Genomic DNA, 26,671 nt, shown 5'->3' on the forward strand with positions numbered 1-26,671 from the left:
CGTTTTCATCAATTATACGTAAGCAGTAGTGGTAAATCCGTAAATGCTAAACGGTGCTTTCCTACACTTGGGTAACGCCAAAAATAATATATTTTATGGATATCCATTTAGTGTTTACTAGCCGTTTTGTACCAGCGGTTCCACCCGCGGCCTGTGGGAACTACTGCCCGTACCGTATAAAATGTAGGTACCTAGCCTATGTTATTTGGGAAGGGTATAAGTTCCAAAAGTGAAAGAATTTTTGAGTTTTTTATTAGCCTTTAGGGTACAAACAAAAAAGAGTCCTGTTTATTATAATATATTATCTACACAAATATAATTAAGAGGATACTCCCTCATGTAGCTGTATCTTAAGAATGTACCTAAACGTATGTTAATTTTCAGCCGTACTGGATGGATTTTCTTGAGGGCTAAGATACTAAATGTTCCTAGCTCGCCTTTTCCAATATTTCTTTTCCTACATTAGGTACGTAGATAAGCGAACCTTGAGGGAGGCCTTTGTCCAGCAGTGGACGTCTTTGGGCTGGCACCAGCTGGCACAAAGATGTAGATAAATAGGGTAGACATACTCCAAGCTTGACAGCCGCACATGTCGATCGCCAATAAAGTTGAGAAAAGAGAAAAGCTTTTCAGGTTGCTTTTTATTCGCACCAAGTGTTAGAGTATTCTAGAGAGGGTCGTCAGTGTTCTAACATCAGCACCCTTGGATACAAGGTAGCTACTTGATTCAGTATCAAATCTACCACACACCTGTTTCATGATTTTGAGATCTGTCTAAGAAAAGTTAATAAATGCAAAGTAAAACACTACTGGTGACTAACAAAAGTCAAATGAGTTTCGTTTTCAGAACCAGCCATCCATATTTTGACGTAACGTTCTTTTAGGGTAAGACATTTTGACAGTCTACTTCTACAACATATATATTTTTATATTTATTTTGCTTCGTCTATATTTTGTGCTCTGGAATTATTAATTTATTTAATTATGGTAATAAATTGTTAAAGGGTATTGAGGTAATGGCGAGCGACATCGACAAAGGGAACTTTGGCGACAGCGCCCGTAACACTACGGTGTACGAATTGAAATCTAGAAATTCCAATCATATTTTTGATGGCGCTGGCGAAAATATACAATACTATAGTGATTCGGAATCCGTTGCGTCGAGAAAAAGTAAAACACGGTACATAAATCCGGCTATTTACATCGAACCAGTGGAGTCGACGCACTCTGTGACGTCTCTGCAGGCGGACTCGTGTATCTCGGACGTGACTCCGCACCCGCACAGTAGCTATAGGAGTAATTCAACCCCGCTGTTAAGTGGCCGAGACTCGAGTATCTCATCAGGTAGTGTGAAGAGAAAGTCATGTCGACTGACAGGTCCAGGGAACTTACAAGGTGCAGAGGAAGAAACACCGCGAACACCGTTTGGCCGCACGTACCGTGATGATGGACCCGATACGTTCAGGCTGTCGGTGGCATCCGTGTCCACCACTACTACAGCTAAGGATGAAAGGGAACGAAATGAAAAGAAAAAGCAAGAAGCCTTCAAGCAATGGGTTGCACGAAAAGACCAAGAGGTACCTACCAATTTACCAATTTTTGCTTTAGTCGTAGGAAGTTTGTTGTAAGTAGTTAGATTTTTTTAACCTATCTCGTTGGTCTAGTGATTACAGTAGTGACGGCTGCGTATGAGGTTTTTATCAGACAATAGGGTAGAATTTCTGAATCAAAATCCTTGCCCATGGTGAAGTCGGTTGACCTACTGACTTTCATGCTTTCCAAGCGTTATACCTCTTTATACTAAGGTTATACTTACCGTCGTTCTTGCCTGTTGCCTTATCAACAGTAGTTTGCATTTTAGGTGAAATTGTTTCTAAAAAAAGATTAGGTATATTTATAGTAACTAGTAAGTGGGTATCTCAGTGTACCCACTTTGCATTTAAGCTTTATGTTTTAACGAACTTCTTCAGTATTTCATATCGTTCCATGTTTTGTTGTTGTGATACTTAGAAGCGTGACAAAGCTCGCTTGGAGAAGATGAAGCGTCAAGTGGTCCCTACAACGTCACAAGAACAACGGGAAGAGTCGTACAGGAGATGGCTCGAGCGAAAACGAACGCAAACGGAGCGACAGAGAGCTGAGGACATCATGCGACAGTACCGACACAACGAACAGCTTGAGAGAGAACGTAACAAGCGTGAGCGAGACAAGGAGGAGAAGCTAGCAGAGTGGATACGGAGGAAGGAGGAGGAAATGAAAGGTGATGTTATAAGCTTTTGAGCCGTAGCCTACTAGATAGCTACGTTACTTTAAAGTGGACCCAATTCCGATAGATTAGGTATAAGGCTTGAAGTTTGTGAAATTGGTGTATATGCAGGTAGTAACAAAACGAAGTGTTTACCGAGAGAGGGCTTCTTCCTCTTCTTCCTCCGAGCCTTTTTCCCAAACTACGTTGGGATCGGCTTCCAGTCTAACCGGATGTAGCTGAGTACCAGTGCTTTACAAGGAGCGATTGCCCTATCTGACCCCCTCAACCCAGTTACCCGGGCAACCCAATACCCCTTGGTTAGATTGGTGTCAGACTTACTGGCTTCTGACTACCCGTAACGACTGCCAAGGATTCAATCAATGACAACCGGGACCTGCAGTTTAACGTGCCATTCGAAACACAGTCTAGTTGGTGTCTAACTAAAATATACTTAGAAAGTACATACAAACTTAGAAAAGTTGCATTGGTACTTGCCTGACCTGGAATCGAACCCGCGCCCTCATACTCGAGAGGTTGGTTCTTTGTCCACTAAGCCACCATGAGTTTTTGTTGAAAGGGCGAATACCTAAAAATATAGTCCTAAACTCCTAACGCGATCGAATGATGTTAAATCTGTGTTACCTACACATATGTATTTTACGCCTCGCCTGAGAATAGGCTCTGCTGTGCACGTGCCCCTAGGGACTTATAGTAAAAAAGGTAGTGGATATACCTATAGGAAGTAATGTGTTGTAGCGATGAAAACTCGTGAGGAGCGCCGGGCTGCGCGCGCGGCGATCGAGGAGGAGCGCCGGCGAGCCAACGGGGATCGCGCATACAGGGACTGGCTTCGTACTAGCAAGAATAAGCCCCTACCCGTGCCGCTCAACCAGGGAGAACTCAGTAAGTGCATTGTGTAAACGTAGTTCTATTTCTTAGTCGAGAATTTGAGAAAGAACCTGGCAAAGCGTTCGTGGGTCAAGAGTTTATTTCTCACAAGTGCCTGTTTCCCAATTATTTGGGGAAGTCTTCCTTAATAACTATAATTTTTGATTTGATAGTTAGGGGTCTGGCATAGCGGCCACATAACTACTGATCGGTGTTGAATATTAATTAATAAGTACACTGAAAATATCGAAGTTTTCGGATTTACCTACGGCGCAATTACTTTTAGAATTCAGAAATGTTGCTATCGTAAGTTGAACAAAGACATAAGCTGCTAGTGAAGAGAGCTATTTTTAATTCTTCTTGGGGGTGAATCCAAATGCTAGTTGCGTTGTGAAGGTCGGGTTTCCTATGGGTGTCTAGTTCAATAACGATCGAACGATGCAATGTTATTGATCGGAAATGTTATGTTACCTTCAATTTACTCTATTACATCATGCTTTGGTTTCCTTTCTTGCAAAGCTATTTCTGTCACATGAACCATAATGACCAATCAATAGTGTAATAAACAATTTAGGGGTGTTACCAATAACGTACGAAGGTAAAAATATTTTATGGATCGGATAAAATGAATGAATGATTCCATTCAAAGTCTCTAATTTCAGGTATGCGTGGTTCCGTCTCACAAATGTATATAAATCCCATACCTTGGCAGTTCCCGACATGAACGTCTAAGAAGATATCGTTGTAATTAATTGTAGGTATTTTTAAAATTAACTGATTAATGATCGTTATTGCTTTTGTGCGCACGTCAAAATCACAATTTTGTGTAATATATAGAACTGTTGTAATGGTTTGTTCTTATTATTTAATAATCGATGTACTTCGTTTTAGAATAAATTTTCAATTTTTAGATTAACATTTTGTTGTAGTCGCATTATTTGCTTTATCAGGATGATGGTGGTAATAAATATAACAGACAAGCTGAATGCTCGTTTAAATAAAACAAGATTCTTTATTCGACATATAGTTTTATTATAATTATAATTTCCAAGGTATACATTAGGGTCCCATCAAGTATATTATACGTAAATACATACGATAGAAAATTCACAAATATCTACTATTCGGCACGCGATAATTTTCCTAAACTCCTAAGATTAACTACGATGACATGAAAATTAAAGTTTGCGATTTTGCAAAATGTGCGTAATAAGAAGCAACGAATGGTTCCTAGTGTCTACACTGTACTATCAAAGCCCGATCACAAAGTTTTCGTACAAGCCACAGCCATCTTTGATGCCTAACTCTAATTTGGTTCTAAAACTGAGAGCCTATTCCACGAACCTGAGCCAGTGCATACTCACCGTATAAAAATTCAAAATTCTCGTAAGGAACTAACTGGCCAGTGTTGAAACAGGTCCTAATTGTGTTTCCTCTTGTATCAGTATACGTCCTCTTCCTCCTTGAGGCGCAGGATCTCGGATTTGTTCATGAAGTAGTATGTGGGCTGGCGACCCTTGAGGTCTTTGAGCACGCGCTTGGCCCCCGCTCTGATCAGCACTCGGCTTAGTGACTCTATCTTCTCTACGCCCATCGCGTAGTGTAACGGTGTGCGTTCCAACTGGGGACCATATTTTTATATCAGTATTTATAACTGGAGCTTGATAAGAGAGTCATTATATTTAAACACTCGATTAGGGGCCCGTTAAAAAATGTACAAGGATAAGAAAAAATATTCTACGTCTGAAAGAAGTAATTATACGAAACAATTTTAATATTTGAATACATAAACACGTAATACCGCCCACGTTTGACTTTATAGGACAGTTAATCGGATCGTTCTGTTTTGGAGATGTGTGTAATTGCTCTATTACTATCATGTGTTCTATATTCCTCCGGTCTCCGATTATATTGGACGTGGGCGGGCAGCCTTAATACTTCTACTAATCAGAACATGGTAGGTGTACTCACGTTATCCCCCAGACGCAATAACTCCGGGTAGGTTTGTGCGAGATACGCCACTACATCTTCATGTTCCGCCAACACAGCGACGTGTAGTGCTGTACGACCGAACGAGTTCTGACAACGAGCTAGAGTACGAGCTCCTTCGCCTGACAGAGACGCTTGTACGGCGCTCAGGTCACCGCGACGGACGGCGCCGTGTAGGGCTTCGCGGGACTCCTAGTCAGGGAAAACAAGGGGCTCAAGTTGGATTCAACAATTAAGTGTTCCTGTGTATGTCTATGTATGTATACTATGTATCTGTGTATGTATACTTCTTTTGTACTGTTTGAGAACTAATTGTTCTCCGTGTTGTCAAGATTCTTTGCCAGAAGAGAAATGACAGATTTGGCGATATCTGGATCTCTTCGATTCTGTACATTTTGGCACAGGCTACTTTTGTGTTTGTGGATTAAACCAGTTTAAATTTTATAATAGTCGAAAATTATAGCAGTGTGGCCGGGTTCCCTCTTATAGACTTGAAGTACCTAGCTAGAAGGTTGTGAAAAACATGCTTAAAACATAACCATAATCATGTAAGGCTTACCTCAAAAGCCGGTATAGAAGCGAGCAAATTGCTCATGTCGGTATCTCCTCGCTGGGCGATCACTTCAGTAATAGGGACTCCTTCTTCATCGACCACGTCCAGTATGTGGTCGTACCCTTCCATTAGCAGTTCCATTATCTTATCTGTATTTCCTGATCAATAGAAATCAAATCAGTTTTCCATGAAAACTGCGTCTAAAGATAGATGATGGTCAGGTAAGCAATCAGAGGTCGATAAAATTTAATCAAGTTCAAAAAGTTAGGTTTCATTTTTATAAGTGTTGCGTCATTCAGCGTCATTTCCACTTTCAATAATAGGTGGGATTGATTTGACTATTATAGACTAGACTTTATTAATGTAAGCTAATCGCCTTTTGGGATGTTTGAAAGGAATCACCGGAAATTGTGTGGCAAAGTGGCAATTCCTTTCCCAATGACAGTTTTATATACGACGCCACGCCACCCAAAACATACTTCATGAGACCATTCTTACCTCTAGCAGCTAGATGTAGCATCCACTTATCGATCTCAACGGTGTTCTCTGGCACATTGGCCTGTATGGAGACGTCTCGAGCGGTGCGGTACAACTCGTCTCTATAGCCGAGGCTGATGTCAGACTCTTGTAGGAGTTGGAACAGGGCGTTGCGGGCGTGAGTGCGGGCCGCTGCGAAATGCAGCATTGACTGACCGTGTTCGTCCTAAAGAAGGATAGTGTTAAGTTAAAGAGGGCTTCCTTTTGATCTCAAATTATACACCGATACCGTAGATACTGCTTCAAAAGAAAATTACAAATTATGGTTATTCTCAGTGAGACACATCAAGACAAACCATCTGCTTAGCCTTTTTTTCAACTATGTTCGGTTCGGTTTCCAGTCTAATTGGATTCAGCTGAGTATAAGTGTTATACAAGGAATGACAACTTATGTGATCTGTTCAACCCAGTTACCTGAGCAATCCAATACCCTATATTCTTCTGACTTCTGACCACGCCTAAAGATTGCCAAAGATGTTCAATGTAAGCTGGGACCTACAGTTCAATGTGCCCTCCGAAACACGGAAAAACTCGTCATGACAAGATGGTCACCTATCCACGTATGTACCGACGACGCCAACGATATAAGAAGTATAAATAGAAGTGAAAACACTAACTCTAGTGGCACTACTGAAGGCGGACTCCGGTGCATCAGGGCTGGTGACGGGCTGCGGTTCGACGGTGACGATGTCAATGGGCCGCTGGTGCTTGGTGGCCGTGCGGTTCCTGAGCGCGACCGGCGCGTTTGTCGGGGCGGCTGCGAGTCGCGGCGGTTGTTCGTTCTCTACTTCGGCTGCTTCGCGGGTCACTAGCATTTCGGTTTCCTGGTTACACAAATTGTATTTGATTGTATTTTTGTTTTACTTGCAAGGCTTACACATAAGCTAATTTCCATTTGCTAGACCGCATTGAATTCTAGCTTATCCTCTTGATAATAATACATAGGTAGGTTATGATGTAAGGCTTTTTTGAGAAACCAAACACTCATTGCCAATCCAAATCAATCTCAGTATATCCCCTTTCGCTAGCGAACAATTGCCAAACCTCTCATATTAACACAATCTGGAAGGTAAACCAAAGTAAACCAGGTTGTGTGATGCAGTAGAGCATTATGCATGCAAGACTGTAGCAGCATTGAAAAGATATCAAAATGTCGATAAAATGTTTATAAATATAGTTAAAGTGAGAAAACGCATGCTATACTTTATTAGACTGACTGACTGAATGGTATACTCATGCAATTGAATTTTACAAGTTAAAAAAATAATAAAATAATGTATTCCCATACCAACAAAACAATAACAAATTAAGTTTTGAAAAGGACAAAACAATAAGATGTGTGAATGACATGCTCACCTGCGTACCTAGATTTGATTTTTCTTGATCTGGAAAGTTATGAAGAAAACTGGCCAAGAACGCAACTGGATCCTTAGGCTTTATATTAGCCACCTCGGTTAGACCTTTTATCAAAGGATCGCCGAGAGCTGTGAACACATCGTCCATATGAATGTCCTTATTGTCTTTCACAAATTCCATTTTGGTGTTAACTGATTTATTTTAAAACTTTAACAGGAGCTTACACTGAGCAAGATATCTGCCCTCTTCGGTCCGAAAGATGGGAATGTCCATGTGACCATTGTCGGCGTGGCTTGTGCCTGAAAGCGATCAATTATTCAGTGCCGGCCTTCGATATGTTTGCGTGGAAGGGGAAGGGGTGTGAGAATCCATCAAACACGTGGGTTTTTACGCGAACGTGAACACCTGGTGGGGGCAGTGGGTGGTGAACGATTATAGTCGGTGGTAGTGGGAACTGGACAGAAAGGCTCTATTAGCATTCGCCACTCATAATTGATATGGCCCATTGTTATCGATCCGCTGCTAAACGTTAACTCTGAGTCACGTTATTATGTTTTAAAAGGATATTGACGGATTGTGTTATATTAATAGTGTGTATGAATAAGAGACAGTAACATCACATAGTTTACAATGCGTACTCACTAGAAAGCACACACAATCTAAAGACAATACAACACAGTTTGACGACACTCTGTATCTAATGTTGGAAAGACAAGAATGGTTGATGGTGAGCGTGCAATTAGACCAAAGCTTTTTGTTTACTATTGGATGTGCAAGCGTGAACGTTTGCAATGACTTCACTTGGTGTAAGACTCACACGAACACGCCACCTCACACGGATACCAACGATATTAATCAGTACTGACCTAAAACTTTACAGATGTAAATGGATATCTAGATGTTGCTCAGCTGCAACCATACATAGGCACGCTTTCAGTACCTACAATCTTTCCAACATTCGATAAACTTATTTGTGAAATGTGAACGTTTGTGAGAAAGTGAACAAAGGATTAATTCAATCTATGAGTTTAACGTCTAAATTTTTTCCCTCTTCTGTGGGCTCTCATGACCAGTTATGCTACTTCTTTTTTTGCGGAAAATGTTAGTTAACATCGTTGCAATATGTGCTGAATTTTGCATCGATAAATCCTTCTCCAGGTGAAGTAAGTTGGAAGCAGCTGTTGCAAAATCGTTAAAACAGTTGGTTTCTGTTATACTTAAACACTGGTAGTTGCTGATTCTAGCGATATCAGTGCTTAAAGTTTCCCGATACTGCAATCCTCTCATGGCACATAGATGTTTCATGTTATCTGCATCCTTTGACAAACCAGGGAAATTAACAATAAGGCTTAAACGAATGCCAGCACCTAAAAATGTAGGTCTCGCAGACAGATATCCCAGCTTTGCATCCCATGTAAAATCGAGCTTTTCGTGAAGATAACTCATGATGTAAGATATTTTACTGAAAGCAAGGCCGATTTCCCCAGGAGAGTCTTGTGCAGAAGATACAAGTACTCGTATATGATCGTGAACATTTATCCAAACAGCTACATTTCTGTCATCAGTGACGAATACACCACGGCCATATGGCCAATGCTTTCCATGCAATCTTGCCCAGTCATCAATCTCGTCTCTATCGCAAAGAGCTATTAGAAGACCACTTGACGCTAAGGCTGCGCATATTTCAGATGGTTTCTCCAGAACTTCATTCATTGTGTAATATGTCCCACCCTTTTGATCAGACTCGGGATTGGGTTCACTGAATTTTGAAAAATCTTCCTTCATCAAAAGTGTTGTTACAATTCGTTCTATTGTTTCCAACTTTCCTACTTTTAAATTCAAAGGTAACTCGAAACCTTCCAAATTACGTGAACATTCAATGACTCCAGAAAGCACAAATTCGTCATTTGGATCAATATTTAATTCTACAAGGGGTTCAGATGACAGCTTTGCAGACGAAGTGGTTACGAAATCTGATCTCGGATGTGTTGGCAAATCGGAATTCACATTTATATTATGAAGATCTTTCACAAGTGGCACTAGAAACTCATTAAATACGTCATACACATAGTAATCTGGGGCAGTGACTCCTCCAGGGAAGTCTTCCTCGACAGTTTGAAGAATGTTTCTATTGTCTGGTAGTTTTTTAACAGCAGGCCAGATGACGTCGAAGAGGTCATGGTCTAATTTGGTAACTCTGTATTTTATTACATCGAAAATTGGCTTTTTCAGGAATCGTGCTAGTACTAGTGGTGGCGTGGCTCTATTGGAAGATGCTGATAATGGCGTTCGGACTGGTCTGGCAGACGCTAACAGTTCATAACATCTTTCCAAGGTATCCAAAGCTTCAGGTGCATCCAAAACCCGTCGAGACGATACTTGATCCTCAGGCACTAGACATACTCAAATTAAAATTGCGTAAAAATCTCATTATTGTTAACAACTAATACTTATTGGTGAAACTGTACATTTACAGTGACATTCATTACTTTCAGGTGACTCTTATCGCAGATATTACATACCTTTGTCGGAGAACATACTTTGTGCTGCATCTTCACTTATACCGTAATCTGATAACAGTTGATCAAATGGCAGTAAATTTGGATTTTTCTGATACTCTTCAGCTGACTTTCCATTCTACAAGTACAATATAAATATTCTAAAAATGATTACTCATAAATATTTATAGCGTTGATATGTTACATAATCAATATTTACTTACATCATCTAAATCTTTGGAGTTAGCACCAAGTTGTTGAAGTAGATTATAATAATGACCATTATCAGGGAGTACGGCTGCGTAATGTAAAGCTGTTCTTCCTTCAAAATCTACTGCTGACAGAGTTTCAGGAAATCTGCGAAAAGTTATATATGATCAATTACTTGATCCACTTAATTTATTATGTTCTTTTATCAGCTGATTACTATCTTACCTTCCACCTAAATACTTGATGATGTTAGTTTTACCAAATATAGTCGCCACGTGTAATGGAGTTGCTCCATTAGGTGATATTGCATCTCGCGCGATGGCAAATTTCCGCCGGTCTAGTGCCGCTTGGAGATCTCGTATGTTGCCTTCTCTTGCTGCTACATGCACTTTGTTTATTTTTTGCTAAAACATCAAGTTTATAAGGTTAATCTTTGAGCTTACCTCCAGAATTTAAATCTGTTTTGTGGGATTTTAAAATTACCATGTAAGTTGGTACGTTATCAAGAAAAGCTTGAAGTTCTGAATTCCTTGAGTTTCTCCCTATAAGCCTTGATCCTTCGCCATTTAAAACTAATGTAGCTAACATTTCCATGTTCGCATTGTTAATTAAATCTGTTACTTCTGGGTCTATTTCATTATCCTGTGAAATAACAAGTGTGGAATTAATGTTCAGAAATATTTTATAATGATTTCGTGGTGTTTGAACTACAATCGCTGACTAATTGTAATTACTTGATAGAAGGTACAGATAACTAAGAAGCTGGCAAATCAATTCATGACAGTGGTGTTACGAGGTGTCTGTGAGAGTACACAGTGCTACAATGATGCTTCTAGTCTAATGAACACCACAATCAACTAATCAATTTACTGGTTACCTTTAGTCGGTCGATTGTACTTGATGGTACAAGTGACAGATATACTTACAACTACGAGAACTTCCCCGTGCACTGAGCCTTCTCTTTGCGTCATACTTGCATCCTGTGAATCCTGTTCGGCTTCACCATTCACAACACCTTCTATGAGACTTTCCTGTGTACTTCGGCCGTTGGTCACGTTTCCTTAATTAGCAAAATAATCAAAAATATTGAACTTGTCAGGGACCCTCTTATAATTGATTAAAATAACGAGGATTATATTTTGATTGTTTCGTGTATAGTGCCAGAAGAGATTTCGGCTTTACCTCTCTTGGCACTTCCCGAGTCAGATAGTTCTGCCGTGCTCTTAAGATTCGAATCACTATATTCAGACTGTGTCTCTCCTTGTACTTGAACGTCATCATCATCTTCACTGTGTTCACCATTAGCATTACCTTCGTGTGAAGCAGCACGAAAATCCTCTTCACCTTCATTGCTATCATTTTCATGATTGTTTTCATTTTCATTCTCATTTGTGTGGTGAGGAAGTGTTTCCCCAGATTCTTCATCATGATGCTCGTTCTCATGTTGAGCAGTATGTGATTCGATTTCTTCGTTTTCGTCTTGTTTCTCATCATGTGGATGTTCGGAACTTTCATTATTTTCTGTTGTTGAATGTTCTTGATGATCATGAGACTCTTCATGCTCATGAGACTGTTGATGATCATTATCACCTATTTCCTCATGATGTTCTTCAGCATCATCTTTTTCGTCATTTTCTTCTTCAGAGTTAGCCGCTTTTTCATTAGCTTCTTCAGGACTAGCTGCATCGTTATTTGCTTCATCGTGAGTCTCTTCTGCATTTTCTTCTTCATGACCAGTAGTTTCCTCTTCATGTGTGGCCACTTCTTTGCCATGATCAGTTGCATTTTCCGGACTGTGCTCCGGATTATCTTCAGTTTCTACATGTTCCTCTGTGTCTCCTGCATCTTCCTCGTTGGTCTTTTCTTCGTGGTCTTCAACAGCTTCCTCATCTTTTGCATCAGTATCTTCATGTTGTTCTTGTTCTTGATTTTCTTCAATATCTTCTGATTCCTAAAATGCATAATAAAATTTTCATGCAGATGTTTATAAAAAAGCAACGCAACATAAGAGCATTCCGTGAAGAAGTGACATGCTATGCTCACCTGGTTACTTTCTACATTTGCAATGTGATTATCATCGTCTTTTGTTGGTTTTGCATCATCTAGTTCAGGCAAATTATTAATGAGTTCATGCGTACTACTGCCCTTCATACCACCAATACGATTATCTGTGCCCTCAGACGCAGTGAACGTATTTGTGTCTTTAGATGAAATATTTTCATTCGATGCCTTATGGTTCCTCCTTCGTGATTTTTTATTTAGTTCGGCTATGACTTCAGTGTCCAATAGCTTCCAATCCCAAGAATTTGGGTAAGCACTTGAAGGAGTTCGGGGTGCATCGGGTAGTGTTTTGAACATATTTTTATCTATTTCTTGGGGCCTATTAATGTAGTAAGCTGGAGTTTTATTTTTCTAAAAATCATAAAAGTTTGTTATTTCTCTATTTGTTTATTAAGAAAGATATTGAGGAGTTAATAAAACTTTTCTCATAAATTGTGATCATATCTATAAAGAATTGAGAATGCAGTGTCAAGAAATAATTTCTATTGGTTAGCTACGATACTTACGTTGTCAACGACACTCTCATCAGCTCCGAGACTGACTAGAGTATTGTACGTGTGTTGATCGTCTCTCATGGCAGCAGCATAGTGCAATGGTGTACGACCATCGTTGTCGACATCGTTAATACCTTGTGGGTACCTTTCAGCGATGTACTTGAGGATGCCACCGTGACCCAAACCTGCAGCCTGAATATTAATTTTGATGAAAGTTTCATTCACTTTAATGACTTAGGAAGGATAAACAGAAATTTATTTTAATTTGAAATAGAGATTCTAATTCAGTGACATATGTAGCTTAAAAGCTACTCAATTTTCTAACTACGTAAAAAAGTTTAAATGTGATTACTTAAACCGATTATAATTGATTGCCATACCACTCGGTGGGAACGAAGGCAGGCTGCCTAAGACAAGGCTACAGAAGTAATTAAAGGTAAAAATAATACGAAAGAAAAGTTAAGGGAAAGACAGGCTGCTGACCACGCTAAAGTAATTAAAAGTAAAATAAAGATAACTTATATGTTATACCTTATGCATAACAGTCATGTTGTTAGCATCCCTGCTGGAGAGAGCGAGCGGCGGCACGGGGTCGCCCGCGTGCTTCATCAGACCCTCTAGATCATTCTGCACCACGGCTGTGTGGATGTCTCGAATGGTGTTCTGAAAATATAAATACATTCTGTTAGTTTTACATATAGTATTGTTTTTTTAAATAAAAAATACCCTAATCAGTAACGCCACAAATACAACGTTTGAACAACTCGGCTATGAATCCTCCATAGAATAGGGAAAAGGCACAACAAATTCCATACTCATGTAGTCTAGTTCAATTCATATTCTTACATAATGCTACAGGCCATTCATTTACCCTGCTTTTGGCTTACCTATAATTGTCTTTACCCATCACGTTCTTAACATTCTATCTATCTGTTCTTTGGTCATTACCCCATAAAAGTAAGCAAAACAACACGGACATAGAATATTGGGAATTACGATTTTAAACGTGAGACGAACTTTACAAAGTTTGCAAGATTCTTAACTTACCATAATATAAGGCACAGCCTCCAAGAACCGCTTGACAACGGGCTGGTTGGACACTTCGCTTAACAGCCGGGAGCCGTGTCCTTCCCACACGACGCGCTGCAGCTTCGCCATGTCGCAGTCGTGGCACCATATCCGAATGTTGTGGCGTTTTATCACCAGACCTGTGGGTTAATTGTTTTGAATTAGGAATAGAAGAAGTTTGTGGCTTTTTATCACCAGACGTAGGGACAATTATATCTTTAAATGAGGAACAGAAGAAGTTTGTTGCTATAAGGCATTGACGACACCAGGCCCAAAGGCATGCTCGAAAGAGTTACCGCAAGCTCTGGTACATAAAGGGCTTAAGAACATGGTGGGTTTTGGTTAGTAAGAGTCTGACACTCTCTCATGCTGCAAAAAAAATGGTATTCACGATATAATTACTTCACGAGTTTGTTAAAGATCATATCTGTCAAACAATTATTAAGTCTTAACTTGACAACTTACTATGTTATTAACACAACGTTATCGACTATAATCTGTACAAGATGGCTGTAACAGTCAAATACTTTTATTTTCTGAGTACTACCTATAATTACAGAGATTTAACCACAGAAGGCAATCAAGTCTTATTAATTGTGACGTCGCATTGAGGTACTCCGCTATGTTCATCAAGCTATTAAATGCTTCATGTTTTACCGTTATTGCCTATTATGTACTCTGCCTATGTACTCCTCCTATGTACTCCCTATTGAGATAACGATGACAGTATGTAAATGGTATTAAAAAACAAAACACCAAATACAAGGTCCATTTCAAAGTTGAATGATTACGTCACTGGCAACAATGCAAACCTACTACATTATTCAAGCATGTTCTATGCCAACAATTGCCTCCACATGTTCCCTCGTAGCAAGCCTGCATGCAAGATAACACGCTGTATCGCTTACCGACACATTACCACAGAAAGGAACGTCCAATATAATGCCACTACTTGTACCTGGAATTGCAATCGATGGGAAAGTTCAAGGTGAACACCTTTTATAAGAAAAATGGGTGGAAAATGCTAAAGCGGTTTTTTGGACAGCTAGAATATATTAACACCGCTGCTAATGCTTTATTGGATTTCGGTTTACGCAAGTCGGTTTACGTCATTAACTTTAAGTATTCTGTTAAGGAATTGTGTTCTTTATATCAATTTATAGTTATTTTGAATTAGTCAAATCATCTACTGGCTAAGGATAAACAATGATTGCAAAAATGGCGCGGCGCAAACTACTCACTCATCGACGGAGAATAAATGAATTGTTACCACGTTGTTACATATAAGTTACTATTTTTAATATTATAGCTATATGGTTAATTATCCTGAAAGCTTTCGATGATTCTCATAGACCTTCCTTACTTCTGAAATAAGCCATTTATTTTACCTATTCAACCTTCAAGCGGATCCGAAATGTTTATCCTGAGATTCTTATCACTAAATAACAGTGCTTAACTCACAACTATTGGTTAGAGGAAAAAAAACTTTCATAGATCGATTAACGAGGTGCGTGCCAATCAGAGCTGAATCAATCAAAAGTTGATTGAATCTCAACAAATAGTAGACTTGGTTTGGTAGAATTATCGAGATTATTATGATTGTAGTCTTTAACTTTAATAATAATTATGTTATGTGTTTTAATGTGTTTGTGTTTTGAAATCATCTGGTACCCAAGGCAATAATAAAATGCACTTATAGGTACTATGACGCACTTAACTACTTAGCCATATGCCTTTAAATTATGGTTTATGATAGAAAATACCTGTTCATTATCTTAATAACCTTAACCTTTATATTATTCTTTGCTAGAGTTAAATGAAATAGTTCTATTTCAATAAAATCAATAACGAGGCTATGGAAAATATATCGACGAGCGTTCAGTCAGTACATTAGTGTATTGTTTATGTGTTTGTAGCTTAGCAATACGGCCTAATTTAATGACATTACGGACTTTACCAATTTCTTAACGGTAATGTGAAGAAATAGGGTATTTTGTTTTTAAAGAAAATTAAGGAAATAGGTATTTCGATCCTGATGGATTAATTTGGGAATCGATATTCGATTATACAGTAGGTTTAGTTAGCTTGCTTAATAATTACCATAGTGATTTTAACTTGGATTTTCCCGTAAACTTGAGAATTTTCGCAACTGTACGAAAAACACATAGAATACATTTTTCAAGCTCGATTTATGTGACATATACCTATATAATTTGTTTGTTTATCATTTAATGTACTTCTTTATTTATGAAAAAAAATATTTTTATCATCTTTTTTACACCAGTAAATAATACCATTAGTTTTAAAGCCGGAATTCTAAGTAAACATCGATGGCTACTTACATTTATGTCGACCTAAAGTGTCAAGGACATTTGTTATATTATTCAGGCAGACTGAAAGTCAGACAGATAGGTTTTAATACTTAATGACTTGGGTATCGATCGATGACATACACCTGTGCCCTTCGGCCCCACATTCCTTTCAATGTGGGACAATCATCGCGTACAAAGTGCTCGGTCTTTTGTACGCTTTTCAATGTAGGTAAGCTTTTAGGTAGGTATAGGGTATATTTTTAATACCATAGGTGATTAGATGTACTGAAATATAAAACTGTGAAATGGGCAGTGGCCATGAAGTAGGTATAATACCTAATTGTTTTATTACCATAACTAAATACCTGATTGCTTTATATTCAGTTTATCAGATTCAGAATCAAGATTATTTTAAAATGCTTGTATGCAGTCTGAAAAGACCAAAAAAGGTTCAAATCTTTTTGGTTCTAATCGATATAAACTTAATTTCAGCTCGTGAGTTTGAAGTATGTACCTACCTACCTACTTTATAATCCTGAATATCAACGAAAGTTGAATGCTTTCAAACAATTTTACCTTTTTAATCCAGCTTATCTAATCGATTCGAAGTTTATAGTTAATGTTGCCTACGTTAATGTAAAAGTACGCATTTTGTAATGTAAAAAATATTGGATTAATTTGAATGGTAATCTATTATAGTATAGTAGTAAAATGTCAAAGAACGTTAAGTTATCGGTTTGTTTAGCCTACCCTTCGATAAATGTTATTAAGGAAAGCTTAACGAGTTATAATGCATGTTTATTCTGATATTCATGTTAATGTCTAATGTAATTTTTCATTATACATAAAAAGAATGAACGTATGTACTTAAACTTTAAAACATAAGTACATTATTTTGGGTTACGACCAGTTTTTACTAACCCATCAAACTAATTGAAACATGAAAATCTCTTATCCAACAGCCATAAAAAAGTGTCGTATTTTATTACGTACAAATAATAAATATGAAGCCACGAAATTGGCGAAGCAACAAGTTCGCGTGCCGTTACAAACTAACCGAGATTAACATAATAGGAATCAACGAAACACTCCGAAATACCGAAAACAAACTAGATTCTATGCGTGATACACTTAATTACCAAATTCTTTAAGTTTCAAGTGTTGGCTTGGCAGGCCCGGTCGTAGCAACTATATTAAATAGGCTGTTTTATTGCTCTGAATGAGCTGTAACTTTTAAAAGTGAACGGAAATGTTGTGTGTTGTTAACGATTTGTATTTTTTTTTCTTATTAATTCATTCTCCAATGTGACAATTAATTAAGGAAATATCACACAAGTTATGCGAATTGACATGAAAGGATTGTACCTACATAATCAAAGATATTATGATTTCTAATGTCTAGTTAAAGAAAGCTTGTTAGTAATCGCTCAATCGATAAACATTTTTCTTTAATGCTAACGAGTTGCACGTGTTCGTCAAAGTGCCTATCTACTGCCCATTACTCATTTCATAATTTGAAAACGCGTTTTCAGGGTTTTATTACATTATAAGCAAAAAATAGTTTTACGTCAGTGCACCTATTCATATAAAATCGTAACTAATCATTGATGGCCTTCGCGGATAACTTACGGCCGGGAATGACCAATCGTTTTCGGGAGTTATAAATAAAATATACATAATAACAAAAGGGGTGTGTCGTGTCGAGGTAGAAAGGCTTCCATAAAAATAAATATTCATGACCACGCAACACCAAGCCTGAAAGCCGAGCCTTCTACTCGCTAATGAAATTAATGTATGCCTGTAATATCGGAATGGACGAGCCGATGACAGGCTATGTCGTGACAGACTCCATGCAGTCTATATCGATGTGTGCCGCCGTTAACTATTCAAAAATAGACTGTTATGGAATGGTACGTTATATAAATTTTACAGGAAAATAAAATAATATTGTTTTCTGAGAAAGTTAGTTAGCAATTATATAGTTACTTTGGTCACAGAAATATCAAAATAAACTTGTCCCCTTTGTCCAAAATATCATACATTATATAAATTATCTACTTTCATATATTTTGCTTAGTTCAACGTTAGTTAGTTAGACCAACTTTATCACTTCACAAATTCGATTCAACGATACCCCTTGCGAATGTCCATTGGCCGCCAAGCATTCTAAATTATGCAAAACGGCCATTATGATAAGAACTGTGGCTTGAAGGACATTTCGGTTGTATTTCAAGGTAGTTTGTAGTTTTCCCTTATAGCAAAATCGTTAACAATCGCTAAAAAATGTATCAGTAAACTTATGTATAATGTCATGCAGCTGACCACGATCATGGGGTGGTCAAAATAATAGAAAAACGTGGACTCTTTCAAACATTTAAAATATTTTATAATGTACTTGTGCTTTAGTTATTGCAAATATTTACTAAGTAGGAAACGGGGAGGCAGGTGGGATTGAACGTATATTAACTTGATATGGATGGGAAATTATATCTAATGTGAAACGGAAGGGGATGTCAAACTTGAACTTGAAGAAATACAGCTAAATGCTTTAAAAATATTTCAATGAAGAGTCCGCTTCTACTATTAACAAGAAAAAAAATGAAGGCATTAGAATTGCTCTATTCAGTATTGAAAGAAACAATTAATTGGAAAATATTTAGGAACTCCATGTAGACTTTCAGATCTAGACTTTCTTAGTGATATATCATGAATACGACGAGAGACCTACTTATGAATGTTAAGACCATCAACATAATACTTTATGTTTTGTCACGAACAACACTCTCCGTTAGCCGTTAGGTATGTATTTGGTAACTTATCTATTCTTGGGATAAAAGACATAGATTAAGATATTATTGCTGTGCCTTAAGATATAATAAAATTATTTATATTTAATAGGAATTATTAAAAACAGAACATTTTTTCTAGGTAAAGTTGGACCAGAAGAAATTACCCTTGTATTCTTGTAATAGCTTACTTCCTAGCCTAATTTTATTTAGACTTAAAACAAAAGAATAAGAAGAAACACTTTTCATTCTATGTATTCATAAGTCTGTAAATATTTATACTCGCATATAACATTTAAAAGTGGCAAGCGCGGATCCAGTCCTCAAAAAAGGTTGTGGTCACAGCTACTAGAAAATCGGAACTAGAAACGGCTACTAGAAAAGTACAAGTCGGAGCATGAAAATGCTCATTAAAAATTATGCAAGTCTTGAAGATCCAAATCTATTTCAATCAATCAATAACTTCTAGTAGCCAGTAAGCGAATATAGGGACGGTTTGAAGCATTTGGTGCACTTCTCAACTATTACCAGTGGCGGCACCCAAAAATAAAACGACAAAATAAAATTACGAACCAATCTAATAATGCTAAATATGCGATTAACGATATTTGACTTTTTTTAATATATCTAAACGCATATTATGTATACTCACTATCAGTTCCGTCTCTAGCTTATGTATCGGGTGCAATCATTACTAAAGCGCCCCTATGTATGGAAAGATTGTGAGTAGCTTTGTTTTTTGCGCGAGCGTAGCAAGCCGGAACATTTTTAGATTTCGTCGTAGTTACCAAGTTATAAAACCAAAAGCGAAGACACGGTATAAAACTGTACGTTGCGCGAGCGCAGCGAGCGCGAAATTTTTGAGCTCTGTGCCACAAACATACGCATAGAAATTATAAAAAAAGTACTGTGAAATTAAGAAGCGAGCGCAAAATTTTGAAGTCTTGGGACACGAAATCACCCAAACAAGTAAAAAAGAAGCTACTGCTAAGTGAAAAAACCGCGAGCGAAGCGAGCGAAATTTTTGAGTTTTGGAACAAAACAGTACCAAAACAACTAAAGAATTTGAAATAGTGACTATTGTAAATAATAATAATTTTATTGTAATAGACAGTTGCGTTGCTGGGAAGTTTGTTTTGTTCTTCACCGCTTCTTCTCAACCAGAAAGTGCGTGTCGTGCGTGAAAGAGGGCGTTATGGGGGGTGCTACCCTTTTCTACTTTCAATTTTAACTTAAACTAATTTAACGTTTTCGACATTAGACTTAAACCGTAAAGCGAAGAAACCGCGAGCGTAGCGAGCGCGAATTTTTTGAGTTTTGGGACACAATAGTACCTCAAAAGCTGTTATAAAAAAAATATGGTGACCTCGAATTAGTAAACAACAGTCATAAAATTAAATGCATCAAAAAAAGTCTTATTTTGTTCCCTAGTGTTATCATCAGCTTTTCGATTTCAAAAAACCGTAAAAGTGTGATGTGAGAAGTCTAATAAGGTTGTGGGCATGCCCATCGTGCCCACAACGGTGGATCCGCCCTTGAAAAGTGGAGTCTATCTAGTGAATTTCAACCAACCTTGCCACAGCCATAAATATTTCTTATGTATCAAAAAATACATTAATGCAGTTTTCAGTGCAATAAATTGTGGTCTCTTAAATTTGACTAACATAAACATGTCTGCAACGTCCGACATTTGTACGTTAAAACACTTATCTATGTACCGCAACACGAATAGCTGGAAACTAATAACTTTCAACTATTTTATATGCAAAGATACAAGATATACTTATTAGTCTGTATTTTAAATGCACGTTAGCATGACATGTGATAAGGTTCGCTGATACCTATGTATTTTTTTCTTTTTAACAAAACAAGGTCATTTTTATGCTTGGACATGGAAACTGCATATATTTTTACAAATAGCTTACATAGGTAAACAACCAAATAGTAGCAAAATGTCCGATAAGGTTAAAACTGCTATTGAGATGTTTGTTATCCAATTATTTAATTAACAGAATCGAATTGCAAGGAAAACATTTTTAAGGAAATCAATCGACATTCGATTATTGAATTATGTATAAATGAGAATCACCTCAATAACTTGACTAAACTACTACTAAACTTCACAAAACGAAGCTAACCAAGTTCCCAAGTTCTAACTTATCATAACTCGTACGTTCTAAACTTTACTCTGCAACTTTAAAACTAACGTATCGACGATAGCCTTAATATGAAAGTAACCAGTATGCATGAATGTTAAGTTCGCATGTTACCAAAATTCTTAAATTAGTGAGCGTATGTACACATGTTAGAATTTCAAATACCTACGTGCATTTTTGTTGCACGTGTAGGTAACTATTTATTTCAGGTTGGTATTTGAGTAATTGTACGTTCCGTGGTGTCAGAAATAACCAGGTCGTGTGCTTTCATAGGAATATGTAATCAATATGATACTATCTAGCTGGGGTTGGACAAAAATATATGTATGTACATTGTACGTGTTTGTGGCGTTTAAGTACTCAGGTTTAATTGCTCTTGTTGTTATTTTGGCTTTGTTTGTTTGTGGGTTGATTTTAATTTAATAATAGTGTTGTGTTTTGTATAGTTTGTGACACGCCGGAATATTTAATTGTAGACCTGTATTAAGATTGAATGCTCAATAGTGCCTTAATTTTCAGCTATTCTTTCGTCATAAAAACAAATTAAAAAAAGGCAAAACCCCGGTTAAAAAGTTCTTATCGTTGGTTTTATTCTATTGAATAAACTTGGACATTAAAATTATGAATGTATTATTTATTTATTTTGGCTGGAACGATACTGAGTTGCCTTCATCCATCTAGAATATTCTAGAAACAGAACAAATTCAACCGTCTTGTTAGTCGAGTGTTAAGCCGGCCATTAGTAATTGTCAACTGTTGTTTACGAGTCAGCTGACACAACTGTTATTGTTACGTGTTTTCTTATTATGAAGTCAAGTTTCTTACTTGTCTCTCTAGTAAATATATTTTGCTAAACTTTGTAGACGAATATCTTAGATAGGAGAAAAGTAGGCTTTTGTAATGGTTGTAAAATAAACACAATAGTGACCGAGTCATGTTTCAATACATATATTGGCTGAATAAAATATGTATTTCTGTTTGAACTTTAACGTAGAATTTATTTATTGGAACCTGAGTTCCAAATAAAGTTGTATAAAATTATTGTACTTAAAACCCAATTAAAACACCAACTAGATAAATCGATACCCGCCATTCTTCTATAAGTTAACCGTCAAAACTTAATCAATCCACAAATAATACAACAAGTTTATACCACATTAATTAGTATATGCTTTTTTTATAACCATTAATTAATGGCGATTAAGATATATAGCGATTTTCAAAATGTACATGGTCGTCAACTTTTGATGCTGACCGTACTAGCTTTAACCCAATTTAAAAAACACACAACGACGACGGCGCAATACTGCAGCGCTTTAACATGCATATTGCTCATACAATACAATAAAATTTAAATCATATTTATATGCGACAAATTGGGTGATTACCTACTTGTCGTGACTTTAAGAGTACACTGCAATCTTTTAGTCGGCCGATAGTTTGTTTCATCATCATCATCATCATCAGCCTATCGCAGTCCACTGCTGGACATAGGCCTCTCCAAGTGCACGCCACTGAGATCGATTTTCGGCTTCTCGCATCCAGCTCCTGCCAGCCGTCTTGCGCAAGTCATAGCTTGTTTAGTGCTCATAAAACCGTATGAAGATGAATGGTACGCACATTACGAAGATCAGGCATTTAGCCGGTATCAGATCGACTGGAAACTTTGATTGGAATCAAGATTATCTTAAAAACTATTTTTTTCAATCATCGACCAACTGTTTTGTCTGCAGGTTGCGGGTACTTTGAAACGAACCTCGTTGCCTTCCATAGGTTCGTGTACAAATAGTGAAATACAATGTGAAACTTCTTTTACAATGACTCGAAAACTTTAAAGGAGTTTAGACAGCTATATGTGTTCGGCTGTTTGGGAAATTGCATTTGCTTTTTTTATTTGGTTTCGTTAGTTCGAAATTAGAATGCATTGGTGTTAGGAATCGATTTTGGAGCTAATTTGAACTTTTTCTTGTTAAAGTTTTCACGTGCTATGTATTGCCACTGTTTTGTGCTAATTAACTTCAGCACAAAGTGTTTGTGTTTTAATATTCAGATTTTACAATTTGAGGTAGAAAACAGCAGGGAGTATTCGGAATTGTCTCCATTATCGTTATCAACTATAATAACAATTATATTAGATCATAATTTGTCATATTGTCATCAATATTTGTCATAAGGGTTTTTTATTAGAAGAAAATCCTTTTTAGCTTTTAGCAGTAAATATAGATGATTGATCGGATTTCATAACATTAGACCAATTGTATGCAACGACTTATATGATTTTTAATGACTTAATTGAGTTGTTGGCTATGTTCGAAACTATTGTATAGATAATTTAGCTTAATTTCAGTAGAAGATCTAAATGTTTTTAGTGAGGCGTAACTTCTAAATTATTTTAGTTTTTAAAGGTAGTTTAAGTTCGAATATATAAGTTTTCTTTTAAAATAATATAACTATAAAATAAATTAAACATAAAGGCACACATCCACTAACCTGCGTTCTTATTATCGCGCGCCATGGCGTCAGGTAACGCGAGCAGCTCTCGCGCGTGTCCGCGGTAATGTGCGGGTGTTCGGCCGGACGCGTCGCGAGCCCCCCGCGCCGCGCCCGCGGTCTCTAGGAGCGCGGCCAGAGACGCACTGTCGCGGCTTAGTGACGAGTAGTGCAGTGGAGTGCGGCCCTCCTGAACAATATCATTTTATGATGGTACATCTCCTGTTGTTTCGAAAGAGTTACCGAGGCATTGATACATAAAGAGCTTAAGAAGGAACATGATGGGTTTTAAAAAATAAATCATATTTATATGCGTCAGTAGGAGTGAGACACTCCCACACACGGCGGGTAATTGGGTCATATGATGATTTCCCATAAGAAAAGGTCAACTGATCAGTGTCTCAGCCCCGGATCTTCAATTTTTTTTAGGCGGGGCAAAAACTGAAAAATGCCGCCCCGCCTACCTACTTATGTTTATTTTCACCAATGAAAGTCACTTTTTTGTAGGTAAAGGACTTAAAAAAATGTGTCCAAATCATTGTAGGCTCAAACTGTTGGCCAAGTTATGAAAGTCGAGACAGATGAATGTACACAAAAAGTTAATAAGTTTTAAAAAGCGCTGTAAAGTAACAAGTAGTCGGAAGCGCATTTAATATTGCGCGAGCGAAGCGAGCGCGAAATTTTTTGAGCCTATGACACAAAATTACCTGATCAAGTACATTGTCAAGTAACGAATTTTTTAAAAATATTTGTTTGAAGACTTACAAATTAAACTGGAAATTATGTACAAATAAAAATAAACCGTGATTAGAGCGAGTGCCATTTGTGTTCGTTGATTCGGGCGTCAATAAAAATAATAAACCATCAGAAAAATAGCACACACATTGTCATTTAGCCGCGAGCGTAGCGAGCGAGAATTTTTTCAATTAGTTGGAGGATGTTAAAAGTGAAAAATAATCTAAATGATCAATTAAAAAGTATCGTGATACGATGGAACTTCCTTATCAAATGGGTGTAATATCATCGAAATTTCCTGGAGATGGGGCGTCCCGCGGCGCCCCTGAGACCGAGGCGCCCGGGTTATTCGCACACAGTGCCGGTTTTAACTCTACCAGTGCCCTGGGCGAGACATAAATGCAGTTGTCGATTGCGCGAGCGAAGCGAGCGCGAATTTTTTATATTGTTACCAAGTCAAAGCAAAAATTACGTAAAATGTAACCCAATCGTACATAAGTTATTGCTTGTTGGTGAATGCAAAAACATGGGAACATGGCTTCTGATTGCGCGAGCGAAGCGAGCGCGAAATTTTTTGTTATATTTTAGAACTCAAAACAAAATTACTTAAAATGTAGCCCAAACGTACATAACTCTTTGTTGGTGTTGGCGCCTATGTATTAAAATTTTGGGACTTAAAGTAGTACCGTAAATAAGGAAACTAGAAGTTACTTTCTTATTAATAAAAGAACATTAAAAACGACGCTACCTTTTTACCTTTTTGAAAAATAAAAACAACTGTAAAGTGAAGCAAGCCCGAAAATTTTTGAGTTTTGGATCACTAAAATTCCTAAACATATATAATAAAAGGAGACTAGACTATGAAGTGAAGAAGCCGCGAGCGAAGGGAGCGCGAATTTTTTTGAGTATTGGGACATTAAAAGTAGCTGTATGTGACAAAAAACTTAAGTGTAAAGAAGACGCGAGCGAAGCGAGCGCGAAAATTTTTGAGTTTTGGGACATAAAAGTAGTGTTTGTTCGAGAATTTCTCAAATTTAACGCGGAATTTAACACAAATTCGCTTCGGCGCCCCTGAGCCCGTGTTATTCGCACACCCTGCACCAAGGTTAAGACAGCCCTGATGCTATCCATACATTTGGATACAGTTCTTATAAATTGCGATCTTTGATGAAATTTAAAACAAAAATAGGAGTAATATTGTGATCAAGGATTGGTTGGGGGCGCCTGGGGCGCCCCCTATATCCGGCGCCCTGGGACGTCGCCCAACCGCGCCCTACCCTAAAACCGCTACTGTTCGCACAACTGCACCAAACTGCACCATAGGTTAAGACGGCCCTGTAGGTAACTATTATGGTAATCTGTGATGTAGGATTTAAAATCAGGCAGCCGCCTGATTTTGCCGCCCCCTGAATTTGCCGCCCGGGGCATGGGCCCCGGCTTGCCCCCCCCTAGATCCGGGGCTGCAGTGTCTGAGGGAAAATTCAAGTGTTTGTAGATTATGGACGGGCTGATGTATAAAAATCTACTCGTACCACTTGTACAAATGCATATATAAATACATAGTTGTTCAGAATGATGATGAGTGCAATTACATAAATAGCTGCCTATAAATTAATTTCAAGTACACGAGAAATCCCTCACCTGGAGGATATACAAATATACACATAACAAAGTTAGTCCTACATAACAAACATAATCTAACATTACCTTTTAACAAGTTACACTAAACTTACAGAATCCTTCTGATGCACCAACTGAGGGTAATTCTTAACGAGATACTCGGCGATGTCCATATAGTCGTAATATACGGCTTTGTGCAGCAACCCGACGCCGGCTTCGTCTTTACACATCACGTATTTACGACGGTTGTAGTCACTCTCCAGCAACTCCTGGAGGAAACAGTAAGGTGGTTTGTACACTAGCCAACTATTAACTTTCTGAAAGTTGCCTGTGAAAGTTGATAGTAGCTATACTTTTGCTTCGGATGCTGCAATTTTATGGTGATGTATTGAGCAGCACTGTCATTGCTGGCCACAGGGACAGGGGGGAGGGGTGAAATTGCTTGATGTGTTGTGATTGACAGTTGAGATAACCGGCTAAAAATCGCTTAATACCTAGTATCTAGTCGCCAGTGGCGGTAATTAGAAACTAACTTATTGATCGATTACAACAACTGAAAACTATGGACAATCTCCGAAACTCAAAACTCGACTTTCTAGGTATGCGCAGTCCATTTGAAATATATGTACACAACTAGTTGCCAGTAGCTCAATGTGCAAAGCGCCTTTTA

General features: G+C 37.8%; 3 protein-coding genes across 8 annotated transcripts; 1 reads left to right on the forward strand and 2 right to left on the reverse strand.

The window, feature by feature from the left end:
* The first annotated feature begins 809 nt into the window (after positions 1-809).
* On the forward strand, positions 810-4,156 carry LOC110374722 (coiled-coil domain-containing protein 181). Of its 2 annotated transcripts, XM_021332566.3 has the most exons (5): positions 810-885; positions 1,005-1,577; positions 2,011-2,260; positions 3,005-3,151; positions 3,799-4,156. In XM_021332566.3, the coding sequence occupies exons 2-5, from the start codon at positions 1,017-1,019 to the stop codon at positions 3,858-3,860; spliced, it is 1,020 nt and encodes a 339-aa protein (XP_021188241.2). In that variant the 5' UTR covers positions 810-885; positions 1,005-1,016; the 3' UTR covers positions 3,861-4,156. The 2 variants fall into 2 exon arrangements, with proteins under 2 accessions (XP_021188241.2, XP_063891965.1); XM_064035895.1 differs by lacking the exon at positions 810-885 and having other exon boundaries at positions 894-1,577.
* On the reverse strand, positions 4,145-8,570 carry LOC110374721 (uncharacterized protein). 3 transcript variants are annotated; one of them, XM_021332562.3, is made up of 8 exons: positions 8,438-8,570; positions 7,796-7,870; positions 7,572-7,699; positions 6,833-7,039; positions 6,177-6,381; positions 5,685-5,836; positions 5,108-5,317; positions 4,145-4,757 (listed from the first exon to the last, which is right to left on the reverse strand). In XM_021332562.3, the coding sequence occupies exons 2-8, from the start codon at positions 7,842-7,844 to the stop codon at positions 4,578-4,580; spliced, it is 1,131 nt and encodes a 376-aa protein (XP_021188237.3). In that variant the 5' UTR covers positions 7,845-7,870; positions 8,438-8,570; the 3' UTR covers positions 4,145-4,577. The 3 variants fall into 3 exon arrangements, with proteins under 3 accessions (XP_021188237.3, XP_049694038.2, XP_021188238.3); XM_049838081.2 differs by lacking the exon at positions 8,438-8,570 and having other exon boundaries at positions 7,580-7,699; positions 7,796-7,815; XM_021332563.3 differs by lacking the exons at positions 7,796-7,870; positions 8,438-8,570 and having other exon boundaries at positions 7,580-7,719.
* A 21-nt stretch (positions 8,571-8,591) lies between these two features.
* LOC110374720 (uncharacterized) lies at positions 8,592-26,270 on the reverse strand. 3 transcript variants are annotated; one of them, XM_064035893.1, is made up of 13 exons: positions 26,115-26,270; positions 23,647-23,836; positions 13,882-14,042; positions 13,366-13,497; positions 12,847-13,026; positions 12,323-12,691; positions 11,591-12,230; positions 11,206-11,339; positions 10,763-10,921; positions 10,505-10,683; positions 10,294-10,426; positions 10,094-10,208; positions 8,592-9,964 (listed from the first exon to the last, which is right to left on the reverse strand). In XM_064035893.1, the coding sequence occupies exons 1-13, from the start codon at positions 26,229-26,231 to the stop codon at positions 8,607-8,609; spliced, it is 3,867 nt and encodes a 1,288-aa protein (XP_063891963.1). In that variant the 5' UTR covers positions 26,232-26,270; the 3' UTR covers positions 8,592-8,606. The 3 variants fall into 3 exon arrangements, with proteins under 3 accessions (XP_063891963.1, XP_049694037.2, XP_063891964.1); XM_049838080.2 differs by having other exon boundaries at positions 11,462-12,230; XM_064035894.1 differs by lacking the exons at positions 11,206-11,339; positions 11,591-12,230.
* Positions 26,271-26,671: the final 401 nt, after the last annotated feature.

Source organism: Helicoverpa armigera, chromosome 8 (genome assembly GCF_030705265.1).
Source record: "Helicoverpa armigera isolate CAAS_96S chromosome 8, ASM3070526v1, whole genome shotgun sequence".
NCBI classification, from domain to species: domain Eukaryota; kingdom Metazoa; phylum Arthropoda; class Insecta; order Lepidoptera; family Noctuidae; genus Helicoverpa; species Helicoverpa armigera.